Below are 16,071 nucleotides of genomic sequence, written 5' to 3'. Positions count from 1 at the left end.
CCAACTCTCTTTTTTTCCTGGGACCATGTCAGATTTTTGTTCCTCCTCTGAGCTGCAGGTGGACAATCCTAACTAGTTCAGGGCAGAAATGGAAAGGTGCCAGATCTAAATCCTACAGGAATGAGCCCTGGGTGGGCAGGGTCCTGTGCATTCACTTCCCCCGTTTGTTTGCCTGCACCCTAATTTCCTGTCCACTGTTAATTACTTTCTTTCTTCTGCTGACCACCCCTCACTCCCATCCCTGTGATTGTGGATCACTGGGGCGCACACCCACAGACCAGCTCTCTCCCCCTGCTCCTCGCCTTGCACTGAGCTGCCTCTGTTTTCCATCCCCCCTGTTGCATGCTAACTAACCTTCTCACACCAGCACACGGAGAGCTTTGCAGAAGGGGCGGGGGGGGGGGACCGTTGTGCCTGCCTGTCTGTCTGCTTCGTTTTATCTCCCAGGCTGAGTGATCTGCTTGGGAAATCACTTTCCTTTCACACCCTGCCCTGGCTCAGCCAGTCTCTCGCAGACATGCAGCTGGAGAGGAAGATGCTGCTCTCCCTGTCCTGCTGCTGAAGAGAGTGGCGAGCTCTTAACCCAACAGGGGGGGCTCTTTGGGAAGGGAGGGGGGGTTGCCCTGTTGCGGACAATCCCACCATCTCCCCCCTCCCGGTCCTTCCAGCGTCCACCTGCCCCTCCCTAACACCTTCCCCCCCAGCGGGCTGGAGGGGCTGATGCAGCCGATAAGGTAAGCACCAGAGCCGGTGAGGTTGGGGGAAAGTGGATTGGAGGGGAAAGGCACCAACCCCTGGGGTCTGTTCCCTGCAACAAAGGGTCACCCCCTCCCAAGGAATCCCTGTGAACCTTTGCTTGCTTCCTTCTTAGCCTGCTTTGGGGTTGCTACCTGGACTCTCTTTCCGGCATGATATCCACCCTCCACCCTTCCCCTCCCTAATTGCTTCTTGATTTGCTTCTTAACCAGGTGCTCTTTCTGCCTGAGAGTCCGTTCAGATCCTCTGTAGAGTTTCTCTATCCATTTGTAAATGCTTATTCTGTGCTTTGGTTCTTTTTCTTCATTGCATGCTCTGTGCATGTAGAGAGATAGAGAGAGACGAGTCTTTCTTTCTTTCTTTCTTTCTTTCTTTCTTTCTTTCTTTCTTTCTTTCTTTCTTTCTTTCTTTCTTTCTTTCTTTCTTTCTTTTATTTTCTGGTTGCCCCCGGACTTGCAGCGTCCTTGTGCCAAATTATTCCCATCTAAATGAAAAAGTGAACTTAATGGCAAAACACTGATCAAAATGGAAACATTTTTTTTAGAAGGGGTTTTGCTGCCGGGGCTTAGCTGGCATCCTTATTGCAAAACACAGAAGGATCGATATGTAGATACGTTTTCCTATCCCCAGCTACTATGATTTAAAAATACAGAATGTTTTCAAGATCAAGCTAGTTTGACAGCTATCCGGGCACTCAGATACCATGCGTATGAGAGCCAAATAAGTACCGAGAGAGATGGATAGCTATATAGGCTAAAGCAAACATTACGTTCATCTCAGAGGGCTAGATTCTGCTACCGTTACTCGTGCTGAGTAACACCCTACTCAACAAAAAGTCCCACGGATTTCAGCGGGTAATAAGGCATTAATCAATGTCGGGATGGCAGAATAAAGCCTTGAGTTAGGACATTTTAAAACCACCAGCGAGGTTGCAAAACATCCTCTTTAAGTGTTGTTTTCATCCAGGGACTTGCCCGTTGTTATATGTATTCAAGGAAACCATGTCGTGTTTGCAAGACAGGTGGTGGTGATGGTTCTTAGGCGAGAGATGAAAGTTTGGTGTTGTTTTGATGTGATTCTTGATTGCTGCCTGTGGGAATAATTGTATTGCCATTGCTCAGAGGTAGAATCAGTTTCCCCAAATTGAGATTTTAATGGGAGCTTGTAAGCTGATGTTATGTCATGTGGTTTAAGGCAGCGTTGGATTGCATTTATTTCATAAATCGGCTATTTTTGCAAAGTTTAGGGAAAACAGCGCCACCTAGCGGGAAGAAACGAGCTTCGAGTTCTATTTATTCCCGGGAGAGCGCACATGTGCTTATGCCCTGCTCAAAAAATACAGCCTTCATCCAACTGCATCCTCTGTAGGGAGTATAACGGGTTTGGAAAATCCAGAGGGATGGGGTCATTGGGATTTTTACTAGCCTCATTTTTTGTAACGATTTATTTTCCTGGGAGATATTCAGGTAGTTTTTTAAAGCTTTTAAAAATGCATAGTGACAACATCTACTAGACTGTCCTTTATTTCATAACTGAAAGCAGAAATGGCATGGGTGGTAGATCACATTTCTAGGTTTCAGAGTAACAGCCGTGTTAGTCTGTATTCGCAAAAAGAAAAGGAGTACTTGTGGCACCTTAGAGACTAACCAAATGCTCAAATAAATTGGTTAGTCTCTAAGGTGCCACAAGTACTCCTTTTCTTTTCACATTTCTAGGCATCATCTTCAGGAATCCACACTCAACAACCCAAGTGGGAGGTACAGTGTTTCCACCTAAAGTCAGAAGGCACCTTAAAGAGCAGGCTCCTCCTTGCTTCTGTGCCCCTCCTAAACTCCTTCTACTTTCTCCAGCCACAGTATATTGACAATCTAGCCTTCAGAAAAATTGGTATTTCCATCCCAGCTGTTCCACAGAAAGGCCTGTTACCTTTTAATGATGAGATCTAGGAGAGGTCCTTAGACATCCTGTTTAGATGGGAAGAGGCAGATTAGACAAATATATTTGTAGGAACTCTTGCAATTTCTAGAGACAAAAGTCAATTTTAGAAGCAGCTGGGAAAGAAGGGGCAGCATTAATGTCCAGTTATACTAAATTGATTTCTCTCTGTTCTGACAGAAAGTCAAAAGGGGGTTGAAGATCCCTTCTGTTTATTTTTTGGCAGTTAGAAGTTACCCAGATTTTCAATTGAGCCATGCACATTTCACCAACAGTCATGAAACTTGCTCACAGACATGACCACCTATTAGTCCAGTTGTTTATTAGAGGTTCATTCAGATGTGAAATAGATGCAATAGGAATGTTGTTTGGGATTTACTCCGGTAAGAGATGGGGATGAAGGCGGAGCTCCCTGCAGAGAACTAAATATACAGAAGAAGAATTCCAGCCAACCTTCTAAACACATCAGAACAAGGAAAGGTTATATTCTGTGATGTGTGAGAGTCAAGCCCAGCCCCACAATATGCTGCAAACAAATTAGGGGGAGAAAGGAGTTGAATGTCACCTGTCACACGGGGAGGTGGAGGTGGGGGCTGAAGTAACATCTTTGATTGGACCAACTTTTGTTGGTGAAAGAGACAAGCTTTTGAGCTTACACAGAGCTTACTCAGGACCTGAAGAAGAGCTCTGTGCAACCTCGAAAGCTTGTCTCTTTCACCAAGAGAAGTTTGTCCAATAAAAGATATTACCTCGCCCACCTTGTCTCTGTAATACGACACCGTTACAACTGCAAACAAGTTGACGTGACAAGCTTTATTCTATTGAAAATATCCAGCTCATTTTGCTTTCTTTTGCGGGTAGGAATGAAGGATTTCTCAAACATTCCTCCTCCCTCTCTAGCTTGATCATTATTGCATTAGAAATTGACAAGCCCTTGTATTTGCACTAGTTGTTTTGGGTGATCACTTCATGTAGCTGTCCCAAAATAACTTTACCCTCCTCATGGGGTTTTGAAAAGCTTAATTGATTTGTAGAGGGCTTTGAGATTCTTGGATGGAAGGTACTGTATACAAGCAAAGTATTTTATTTATTGGTGGTAGCATTATAAAATCTTAATAATCCAAAACTGACACCTAACAGTGTCCCTTTAAAGAGACAGGCTACTGAGTCCAGGATCCATATAAGCAGATGTATATTTAGATTGCCCAAGCACCAGAAACTCAGCTGTTGAAACGAAGAATCCTCTTTGCTCTTTGCCAAGCAATAGTCAGCCTGCATGCTTCTCTTCAAAGCCTCTTTCAAATACCATCTCCCCTGACCTACCCCATTAAGATACTGTCACTACCATGCCCAATGCACTAATGAAGCCTGCAATAGAATACCTTCCCTATTAGTTGCTATACACAGACTTTTCAGGGCAGGAAAACATGTTAGCACAGCAGCATTTTGAGACACTTATCCAGCAGCCACAAGAGCTTAGGACAACACACAGTAATATAAAGCTGCTCCCTAACGTCTAAGGGTCTAAATGCTAATCCAATGGGAGTTACTGCACACATCCACATTTTGAGAGAGACTGCAGTGTAGCGGTAATTAAATGTAGGGTACAGACAGTTCTTGTTTAAAAATACTGCAATGTTCTGCATCTAATCACCGTTTTGCAACCTCTAAAGGTTTGGATCCTTGCTGCAAGAAAGATACAGAGTTGCTGGGCTTTTTAAAAAAATAAGGGAATCCTCCAAAGCACAAGCATTGGCTTGATTTGCACGTTCATTTTAAAATCACTTGTCAATCTTTCCCGGAGTTTCATTGATCCTTTTTCTCTCCAAAGAGTCAATGCCCCTTTCCCTCCCCTTTTCTATTGGCTTTTGGAATTGATCAGAATTCTGTTGTATAAACCAAATCCCAATACATGTTGTTAGGGTGACCGGACCTCCTGATATTAGGGACTTTGTCTTATATACGCAACTAAACCCCTCCTTTATTTTTCACACTTGCTGTCTGGCCACCCTACATGATGTAGAAGCACCGTTCATATTCAGATTCCTGTGGTGGGAAAGGTCAGGAAAAGCTGCTCTTTCTCTGCAGAGCATGAGTGAAACACACTAGCCAACCTGAACACATGTAATCCCGGGAACCCTCATGGCTCAATGGCTGTTATTAGAATTATGTGTATGGCAGCAGCACCGAGAGGCCCCCCAGAACAGTGCCCTGTTGGGTTAGGCTCTATATGAACATATAGTAAAAAGCAGCTCCTGTCCCGAAGAGCTTAAATTTAAAACGAGACACAAGAAGTCAGCCAAACAAATAGGCAGGGAAGGTGGGGTAACAACAATACAAGCAAGGCCAATCAGCAAGGGGTAGCCAGTGAGCTACTCTATAGTCACCCTGTGCCAATGGGGAGATCCTTCAAAATGGGTATGAGAGAAATATGTCTGTTTCAGAGCTGTGTGCTGTCCCCTCTAGTTTTTTGCATGGTCCTTCGAACCAGTTTTGAAATTGATGAATAACTTGGTTGTTTTTTACTATTCATGGTATTCATATTTGGCACCAAAACTGTTCACTAGTCTAAATACTCCAGCACTCAGTGTGTTTAGAGACATGCCCATACACACATCATCTCTCTCATCTTCATTCACCTTCATTGGGTAGCTACACATTTGGGGTTCATCCTAATCGCATGGAAACACTGGGAAAGTCATAAGAAAGTTCCAAAAATCTCTCATCAGTAGCTGTTTAAATGTCCATGTATGCATAATGTAGATAATACATGAGTATCTGATACCAGGCTTATAAACTACAGGCTTTTACAGCCCTAGATATTAAATGGTGATTCATGAACTGAAATGATACCATGCACTGTTACAAAAGATTATATCATACTTGCTGTTTTGGGGCCCAATTTTCTTCACTCGTTGAAGTTAATCAGAGTTTTGCCATTGGATTCAGTGGGAGCAGAATTGTGCTCTGAAAACTTTCAGCCCAGGCTCCCAAAGCACTTGGCAAGCATCCGTTGATTAAGTTTCCCAGCCCCTGTGAGGAGGTAACTGAGGCATAGAGCAGTGAAGATATTTTCTTAAGGTGCCTAGATACTAAACTGAATGGCAAATAAATTCATAGTGGTTAGCTAGATTGGTGGATAGAGGCCACAGTCAGGTTTTGTGAGAGCCAGGAATAGTTCCCCTAGTCTAACCACTAGCTACAGGCAGCAGAAAGTCTTCAAAATTTCCCATATTTGCTATTTAGCAGTATAATTGTAGATATCAAATAAATTCATTCGGAAAGGCTGTAAGGGGAGGCATCAGTGCTAAACCTAATGGTTCTAATTATTCAGTTCATTCAGTCACTCAGCCCCATTGACTCAATGGCAGTGCATGGTCTAACTTAGAACAGCATAGGCTAAGATTGTACAGCTGGCCATGGTTTCTCCATCCTCTCTGTAAGTTGCATGTGTATGTAATGTACACACACACACACGTAATTAGATGAAACAGGATGGTCTCTGTAGATAGGAAGGATGATTACTTAGGAGAAGACAGGGAATCTGGGCTCCTATAAGGCTCAGTTCTATTTCCATTGATGTCAGTGGCAGCAGAATCAGGTCATTGGCTTCAAGGGTAGATTTGGCCCCTGTCCTTGGTATTGTAGGAGCCTCTGATTAGCTGATCCTTCTTTAAAAACCAAAGAGTTAGCACTGAATTCATCCTGGTTGTGAGCCTATGGAAATCAGTGGAGTTACATCAGGGATACATTTGACCCTTAGAGGGTCAGGCAACACTTAGTCCATAACTCACTCCACTGTGGCTACACAGGGTGGAGTCTCACCAGGATGAGTGGTATTTCACAGGTCCTCCTGTCTTCCATGAGATACATAAACCAGAGATCCTGCCTGCTCGCACTGATTTAAATCCTATGGACACTTTTATTCAGGAGCCAGGGTGTTTTAGCTCTAGCATCCTGTTCTAATTCCAATTCGGATCACAATATTCTACTACCCTACATACTCCCAGAAGCCCACTAGATTGAGGATGCCTCTTTGCTCCCTGTACAAAGCTGTTGTACAGCATTATTGTGTTCTACCTCACAGCGGCTGCATTTCTGTGGTGGATGAAGTGTTGTTTGTAAAAAACTTAGGGATCCTTTAGGATGAAAGGTGCAATCTAAAACATGAGATCCTTGTTGGTGACAGCGTTTAGGCTTTAGGAAGAAAAGAAATAAGGGAAAATGCAGTCAGTATCGCCTCCCAATTCATTTCAAAGGCTAGACGCCTAGATTGTCTCCCATAGGCAAAAAGTTCAGATCCCAAATTTTCAAACAATTTGGGGATGCTAGTGACCAGGTCTTCGGTTCAACTCATTACAAAGGTAGAGGTTTCAGAGTAACAGTCGTGTTAGTCTGTATTCGCAAAAAGAAAAGGAGGACTTGTGGCACCTTAGAGACTAACCAATTTATTTGAGCATAAGCTTTCGTGAGCTACAGCTCACTTCATCGGATGCATGAAGTGAGCTGTAGCTCGCGAAAGCTCATGCTCAAATAAATTGGTTAGTCTCTAAGGTGCCACAAGAACTCCTTTTCTTTTTACAAAGGTAGAGGCCATTTGCAAAATGTGGAACTGGAGTAGAAATTCCAGAGTGGAATTTCAGAAACATCCATATTTTGGGTCTGTTTAGACCAATGTGTAGTTTTCACCAATGAAAGCGGCTGCCTTCAGTTGTGCACAAACAGCAGTCAAACGTGCAGTACCTAATGCAGCTGAGCCTAAATGTGTCCACGGGCCATGGGGGGAAAAAGGGGAAAGTTGCAAATTGGAGTCAGTAGAACCAGATATTTGTTTTCTGGCAGCACAGTTGCCACTGACCTGAAGGCCGAAGCTTCATGTGGGTCTGTTTTTAATCTCTTTCCCTGCTCAGGCTGATCCTGAAGCCCTTCTGCACACAAACCTCCCATTGACTTTTGTGCGCATCCAAGTGTGCAGGCTCTAGGATCAGAACAGAGGGAAATGGCGCTGGTTCAAACTCACAGCCGGCTGCAGCCCTTTTGTCAAGCAGGCAAGGCCCCTCGCTCGCAGCTGCGCTCTTTTGATTCCACCCAGAATCACCTTCACCTTTATTCCTAGTACAGCCTGGATAAAAATCTGTAGTTTGACTTCTGTATTTGCGGGGCAGCTGCAGTCAAGCCAACAGGGCCGCGCACAGGGAGGCAAATTCCATGCCTGCCCAAGGCTTGCAGTTTGGGGGGGCAGTAACACCCCACCACCACCACCAACTACACATATGGTTTCAGCCCACACAGCTGTTTGGATTACTGGAAACTCAAAACCCCACAACTTAACACAATAGCCAAATGGAGATATTTGATGAATCTGCTTCTCAAAATATGAGATCTTATTGCAGCCTCTACACTTCACCCCAGGCAGGATTTTTTGTTAAGCTGAGGCCTGGTCTACACCTAAAACTTAGGTCAACCTAGCTACATCGCTCTGGGCAGTGAAAAATGTTGCCCTCTGTGAGCTGTAGTTAGGTCGAGGTAACCCAACTGTAAACACAGCTAGGTCGAAGTGGATTACCTGCATCGGTGGAAAAACCCTTCCCATCCACATTGCAGTGGCATGGAAAGTTAGGATGAATTAACTAAAATTGTGAAGTTAAAGTGCATTAAACCCCTGTACAGATGCTCTCGTTCAGAATTACAGTGGCCTTCGTTCAATGTAGTTTGAACCTGCTTCAAGGAAAGTGTTTATGCTGTAAGCAAAGGAGTGAATTTAAACAAATCTAGTTTCTCCTACAGAGATACTCTTAAGAGCGACTTTCTTTGGTTTAGCCACCCCTTCCCAAGTGACATAAACTAAACTGAAGAAAATCACTCTTACTGGAATAAGAGTATCCATATGGGGGTTACGCTGGTACAACTAGACCTATATGACTATATCAGTATAATGGGTAAAACTCTCCCAGATAGATAGGGACAAGCGGAATATCAGCAACAACTTCTTGACAGTGAGATCTGTTAGGCTGCAGTATAGTTATCCTATGGAAGTTCCGGAAGAGTATTTGGTTGGCTAGTTAACATTGGTCTTGAGAAAACACCAGTAAATGTATGATAGGGATCTAGCCTTCATTGGTTGGGAGCTCAACTAAGTGACTTAATAGAGCATTTCCATTTCTAACATCTATCAGACTAATGACATGAAGCTATGAAATCTGCTCCATGTGTGTTTCTGAGTCATACGGGCTTACTTCACTCCTGTTAATGCAGCTGTGGAAGAAAAAGCTGGATTCTGTTGTGAAACACGTACGCCTACAGCAAACTGTCAGCTGGTTTCTGATGGCAGAATGCTCATTGCCAATGACAAGGGGTGACAGCATCCTTTAGTGGACTGAGCACAGGGCTGGGAGCCAGAAACTCCTATGTCCTCTTTCTCTGCCATAGACTCAGTGAGTGACCTTGGCTAAGTTATGTAAGCTCGCAGGCCCAGATCCTCAATGAGATTTAGGAGCTGGACTTCCATGCCTCAGTCTCCCCTTTACTTCAAGGGAGATAATGATCCTTCCCCTTCCCTTCCGGGGGCTATACCACTTAACCTTTGTGCAGCTTTTTGAAAACCAAAGTGCTGTGTCCGTGCTCAGCGAGGCTGTCTCACTAGGTAGGCAGCCGAGGAAACCCTGCCGGTTTTTCAGATCCCAGGCACTTGCTGGCGGCTAGAAAAAAATAATAATTTTTTGGTGACTTGCGAACCAAACTGTGAAATGGCCAGGAGCGAAATCCGGGACCCAGCACGGTCACTTGTACAGTCAGTCCCGCTGTAAGTGCAGAGGGAAGCCTGTCCAGCCTAGCCAGTATGTGGGTGTGTTTCTCTTTCCAGAGGGGTGTTCTGCTGGGGGTTAGGGGTTCCTGTGGTTAGTTCTTTAGTGTAACCAGCCTCTCTCTCTCTCTCTCTCTTATTACTCGAGACTAGTGCATGGAATGAATTAATTCCTCCGCCTCTTTCCTTCTCCCACCCCCCTGCCTCAGTGCGCTGCTGGCCTGTAACAGGAGCCGGCCTGGCCTGGGAGGCGGAGACGCTGGCTGCTGACTGGAGGAAGGGAAGAGCTCAGTAGACATTGGAAGGCAGTGGGGATGATTGATGGTTTTGGCTGTTTTGTACGCGGGGAGGGGTGGGGGGGGGGAGAAGGAGAGAAGAAGAAAAAAAGTCTGTGTAATTTCAGTGCAGAGGCGACTGGAGCCTGCCAGCTAGGGCTCCCTGCCCTGCCCAGCTAGACAGACTCGCTCGCTGGGGGTCTGAGGGATTCTTTTCAGTTTCTCTCCTTCCTTTCGATTGATTTATTTTTTTCCCTTTATTTTTCTTTCTTTCTCTCTCTCTCTCTCTCTCTTTTTTTTTTTAACTCTTCTTCCAGGGAAAGGATAGTGGTTAAAGCTCGAGCTGGATGGATGGGTATGGGGAGAGGGGCAGGATCCACAGCCCTGGGATTCTTCCAAATCCTCCCTGTCTTTCTCTGCATCTTCCCTGCAGGTAAGCAACAGCCCCTTGGGTTGAAGACTTTTCATACCAAGCCTTTGCTGGCAGATTCAGTTACCCCCTGTCTGGGGGCCTCTCTGTCTCTCTCTCTCTTTGCAGCAGTTCGCCACATGTTTAAAAGCTAGCGGGGCTGAGGTTTCAGCCCACATTTCTTCTTTCTTGATCTCTGATTCTGTCTGTCGCTGGTGCCTACCCAAACCTGCCTTGTCCCTCCAGGAGGGAGGTGATCAGAGTGGCTACACAGTGGCTAATGCAATCAGAGCATTGTTCTGAAGAGGCAGAAAACATCTCCCCTCCTGCCCTCTCAAATGCAGGCTAGGCTAGGTTTGCCGTGTGCAGTGGAAGAAGGAAAAAGTGACCAGGGAAATCTATACTCAATGCCAGATTGTGCCCATTGCCTGGTTGCATGCCTCCAGCTGGTGGGGAGCAACAGAAGTTGGCTTCAAGTCTGAAATGTTCCTTGGGCTTTTAAAAAGCAAGGCAGTGATTGGGGATTGAATCTTGAGCTGTGATTTGGGATGGGGGGGTCAGGTTTAGCCCTCATGCAAGCTCTGGCCATGTGAAGGGACGTTTAAATACACACAGACGTACACATTAATGGTCCTGATCCACTGCTACCTCACGGCAGCTGGACCTCATTTGTTTCAAGGGAATTGCACTGTGATAAAACTGGAGTAACACACCCGACCGATTTCAGAGTAACAGCCGTGTTAGTCTGTATTCGCAAAAAGAAAAGGAGTACTTGTGGCACCTTAGAGACTAACCAATTTATTTGAGCATAAGATTTCGTGAGCTACAGCTCACTTCATCGGATGCATACCAGCAGGAGAGTGGGGTGGGGGGAGAGAAAACCTTTTGTAGTGATAAACACCCATTTTTTTCATGGTCTGTGTGTATAAAAACATCTTCTGTATTTTCCACAGTATGCATCCGATAAAGTGAGCTGTAGCTCACGAAAGCTTATGCTCAAATAAATTGGTTAGTCTCTAAGGTGCTACAAGTCCTCCTACACCCTACAAAACAGCTTTGGGATGGAGGGGGTCACCACACATTCCCTCCTGGCCTTGGTTGGGTTTTTAGCACTGCCTGCCTCCTCTGCTGGGCCGTTGTTCAGTTAGAAAACTTCACTTAGCTGGGTTGGAAGATCTTGCCCCGGTCACAGGGTAAAAGCAAGTCAGATGGCCCCACAAGGGTCTGATCCCCCTTCCCAAAGCCTGGCACCCCCATTACTGCTTCCCCCTGCACCGCACACCGACATACACTTGCAGCTCTTGCTAATCTTTCTGTTTGATAACATTTGAGGGCCACCCTCCGCCTTACCCCGGTTTGTTTGTATTGTGTCAGAAAAGGAGAGAATTTCAGAATTACAGCTGAAAACGCCATCTGTTTCCAATGAATCCCCCATAGTTTTTCACAATGTTTTTGGCAGATCTGTGCTGCAAATTCCTTCAAGCGGTGAGTGCTTGTTTTTGTTGGGGGAGGGGAAACCAACTCCACAGAGGCAGATTTGTTCCTTCCAAAACTCTCCAGTTCCTTTACCTCCTTTTTTTTTCATGGGGGGGTGGAGGGGGGAAGAAAAAGAAAAGCCCTAAAGTTAAATCCCCTTTTTTATTTTTTATAACATTTCTCCCTTTTCTATTGCCCGTGCATTTCCTTGGCACTATCTAAATCTCTTAAGCTAAGATGTCTCTCTCACACATGCAATAAATAAATAAATTATCCACCTCCCTGGTACAGTAAAATAAACCCCTTCGTTGAAATATTAGGATCAACATGTCTACCTAGATCTCCCTGGTCATTGGGCTATTTTAGCCCTGAGAAAACTGAACGCAGAGAAGTGGGGAGTTTTTGATCAGATCTGATACATGTTGCTTAAGTTGCAGCCTTTGAGTCAAAGTGCTGGGGCTGAGTTTGCCATACAAGAAAGAACTTGATATTAGATCTGTGTGTTTGTGTTTTGTTTTGAATTCTCCCTTCAACAGCCAAATATATTTCAAGGAACTGGCAAAACTGGGTAATCAAGACCCACTGTGAACTGCTAAGAGGAGTTTGGGCACAAATCTAGACCATACTCCTCATTCATTATGCTTGTCCCTCGCTCTGCATTTTAATAGGGGTCCACGAGGTAGGAGGAAGAAAAAGGGGTGTCTGCACCTGGGTGTCTCCCCCCCTTCTCTCCACTCTGCCTCCTGCGAATTCACATCTCAGCAGCACATGGTAAAGTGGTGGCATAACCCTGATGGAGTCTTAAAACTGCTTCTGAAAGTTACAGCCTGTGTTAGAGGGGCCATGCCAAGCGCTGCTCCCAGCCTGGCCCGACAGAGCGCTCAGTGTGTGAGCTGAGTGCCCCACCAAGCCCTGCACTTTTTCTTGATTTTTTTTTTTTTTTTTGCTTTTTATGAAACATCGGGCTGGATTCAGATCTCCTGGTGCTTTGACCCTCGTGGCGTACCCCCGAGTTTCTCCTCATTTGCACCCTGGGGCGGGATTTTCCTCTCACCCCAGCATGGCTCAGGAGTAACCCCACTGTGGAGTTGCATTGGTACAAAACAGCCGGCGGGAGAGTCTGACCAAAGTCTGACATTTTTTTATTCCCTGTTCCCTAAGCAAATCTCCTACGGAGGAGTCTAGGGGCCAGATTTCTCAAGGCTCAATTTGCAAGTGCTCAGCCCTCATTATTAGGGCCTTGTTTCTAAAAGTGCTCGGTATCCAGTAGCTCCCGTTTGCGACCCTTAGGGTAACGTATGTGGCACTCAGCACCCCCTGTGCCCAGCTCTTGTTAAAATCCAGCCCTGTATTTCAGGGCCTAAATGGGAGCTGAACTGTACTGAAAATCTGGCCCTATGAGTTTTGCCTAAGGAAGGACTCCGGGGTTTGTCCCCTGTACCACACTCTGTAGGAAGCTGCTGTAGCTTTTGGGTCTAGCTGAGAAGCTGATCCAGTTCCCCTTGATATTTTCTGTCCCCAAACTGTAATAAGCCCCTTTCTCCAAGGAGTGGGAATGAATGCCTCCAATCCATCCAGGCAGTGTGGTTTATTCCAGATAAGGATCCAGCCTATTGGAGGTTTATCAGATAGGTTGATAAATGGCTTTTGTCTCTTAGCGGCAGTGAGGGATGTGATCTCAGCACTAAGCTGAAACTGAGAAGTGGGGCTTAGAGGTTGTTAAAACAACACCTTCTAAACCCTTAAAGTGACAGCGCTTGGAGTATTCCCAGTCCTGGGGAGATATGGCAGAGTGGCCACAGGGATGGTTCTTGTGTTAGGCGTTATCATGGAGACAGGACTCAGATGTAGACCTGGAAGTATTTTGGCTTCACAGGTTTCTTGCTGTGCTGAAGCGGGTCTCTTATTTGGAATGGGGAGTTTTGTATGACTGCCGCTGAGAATCATATTGGGGCTAAAAGAAGGTGCCTTGTCTTTAAATGCAGATGGTGTGGGCTTTTTTCATGGGAATTGCCTCTCTTGAATTCCAAGCCCCTGGTTAATAGGAACCGGGAGACGTTATGGGGAACTTTGGGTTTATAATAGCAGCAGCTGAGGTTTTCTTCTTCTGTGGCCTGAACAGCTGCACCATGTCAGACGTGCACATAAAAGTGATCATAGAGCTGTGCAGTCATAAAAACTTCTTTACCCAGGGACTTAGTGGGTTTCTACACCAACCTGCTGCCTCTGGAGACCTGGGCTGAAATGCTGGGTCAAGCTACAATGACAAAAAGTTTTAGGGTTTCTCATCCAAATCCCTAAGGGACACATCACTTAAATCACCAAACTCTTTGGCACAGTTGCACACAGTTGTCAGTCTCATCTCAGCACAGGCCCAGAACTCGAATTATCGGGGTGTTGCTGTGGGTTAGCCTGGAGGTGCATTGGCAGATCCGAGGCGGTGTCAAGGACTAGAAGAGCAGGGGGATGCTGCAGGTTTTGCTCTTTTTTGCTTTGTTGTTTGACAGAGCTGTGGGGAAACGACCCAGGACTGGACTAGCAGAAGGCGCTGCAAGTCAGGATTGAGGTGCATCAGCGGAGCTGCGTGGGGAACCCAGGACTGACATACCAGCCATGGGTTTGCAGGGTGTGTGTGTGTCAGGATTGAGCGGTTTTGGCAGTGTTGGCAGCCCAGGACTGGAATAGCAGGCAGTGCTACAAGTGAGAACTGACAGACACTGACACAGGATTTGGGATTGAAATATATGGGGTGCTGCAGGTCAGGATTGAGTTGCATTGGCAGAGCCCTGTCCACACTGAGCCTGGCTCTACGGGCTGCTAGTGCCTTTCTTTCATGAGGACTAAATTCACTTATAAATGCTTTTAAAAGGCTTTGTAACCTACAATTGACAAATATTGTAATTAAGAGCAGGAGTCCCATAACTGGGTCATTTTTTTTTTTTGCATTAACTGTAATAACAATAACGGGGATTTCAATTGTAACCTACAGATTTCTTTGCACTCAAGTGCAATCTTGCTCACAAAATCACCGCTCCGCCCACAGAAGTTTCTGTAGTGAGGAGGGAGAATTGAATTATGTCCAATTGCAAAACCAGATGCCATCCCTTCGATGAAGTCATAGGGCTTTTACTGCAAAAGAACAAGCTGGCTCCCTATGCACAAGTAGCCATCTAAGTGCAGACTGAGCAGCTCTGTCTAATGTCCTGCACATGGCTACAGGGAGCTGCACTTGGGGAGGGAGAATGCAAGTCTCTACAGAGGCGAGATTAGTGAGTTCCTCTGGGTGGAGCATCAGCTGGGTTATTGGAGGAGCTGAAAGGCCCAGCCTTGATCCCATGGCAGTTTTGCCATTTATTTTCATGGGTGCCAGATTTGGCCCTAAATGTGTGGTGATATGTGGAGAGTAGGACAGATAATGCATTTCACTTGTGTCATGACTGTTCTATGGAATAACCCACCAGGAAGGGGGCTTTGTGGCGTAAGCATCCTGTTAGATATTGGCTTTCTGGACTCCTTTGAGTGCTGTTGGCTTCTGTCTCCAAAGCCCTACAGTTAAATGGCCTGGGTTCTGAGAAACCCATCTTTCCTTCCCCACCCCGACCATGGCTGTGAGGTCATGTGACAATCCCCCACATGCCCGTGGGGTTCTGTGGCTGGTGCATGTGGCAGGGTGTTCCTGCTGGAGGACCCCTGACTCTGGAATTTGCTCCCCACAGCGCTCTGACAGAGCTGAGTTTGCTGACCTTTATGGCACAACACAAAACCCATCTCTCCTCACAGGCGTTTGCCGGGGGCGGGGATGGATGAATGAGCAGGGAGTGGAGAGCCAGGGGGATACATTTGGTTTTGATTTTTTTCATTTCTTCTCAGACATTTAGAACTTGCGCCCAGCGGCTCCAGCATTGGGCATCTTTTAGAAATCACCCAGTGACTATCAGGGACTGACATCTAGGTGGGCCAATAGTGTTTGGAGGGTTTATGGATTTCGTGCATCATTTCCATTGCAGTATGAGTCAGATAGAACAAGTTGAGTATCAGCTGGGTTGGTGGTATGCGAATGGGGTTGTATAGGGCGGGGTGGGGAGGTGAGAGACGGCGTACCTGTAAACAGATCTACTTAAAAGATTTGTTCCTCACCCTCATCAGACTCCCAGAGACAGCAAGAGTGCAAGACACAGGGCCGTACGTGTGTTTGTGTGAATTCCCCCTAGGTTGTGCAAGGTTCTAGCTGACATCTGTGAAAGGCAGGCAGCTGACTCTCCACACCCTGCACTCAAATCAACGCCTCTAATTGAAATGCCGCAGTTCTTGGCAGGCTGTTTAATTGTGTAAATTTGCCTCGTTCAGATTTATGTGCTTGGGGCTTTTCTCTGTCTCCTCATTTTTGCATCTCATTTAGCCAAGTGTTGAAGGGTTGA

General features: G+C 45.9%; 1 protein-coding gene across 1 annotated transcript in view; it reads left to right on the top strand.

Annotated features, from left to right (window-relative positions):
• The first annotated feature begins 536 nt into the window (after positions 1-536).
• Positions 537-16,071, top strand: part of RGMA (repulsive guidance molecule BMP co-receptor a) — a 35,225-nt gene continuing 19,690 nt past the window's right edge. The window contains exons 1-2 of the mRNA XM_073304232.1: positions 537-734; positions 10,086-10,201. Of these exons, the coding sequence (XP_073160333.1) occupies positions 721-734; positions 10,086-10,201 (130 nt within the window). The 5' untranslated portion in view covers positions 537-720. The remainder of the gene's footprint in view (positions 735-10,085; positions 10,202-16,071) is intronic.

This window comes from Lepidochelys kempii, chromosome 10, assembly GCF_965140265.1.
Source record: "Lepidochelys kempii isolate rLepKem1 chromosome 10, rLepKem1.hap2, whole genome shotgun sequence".
In the NCBI taxonomy this organism is placed as follows: domain Eukaryota; kingdom Metazoa; phylum Chordata; order Testudines; family Cheloniidae; genus Lepidochelys; species Lepidochelys kempii.
The sequence above is the reverse complement of the archived record's forward strand: the minus strand, read 5'-3'. Positions and strand labels throughout refer to the sequence as shown.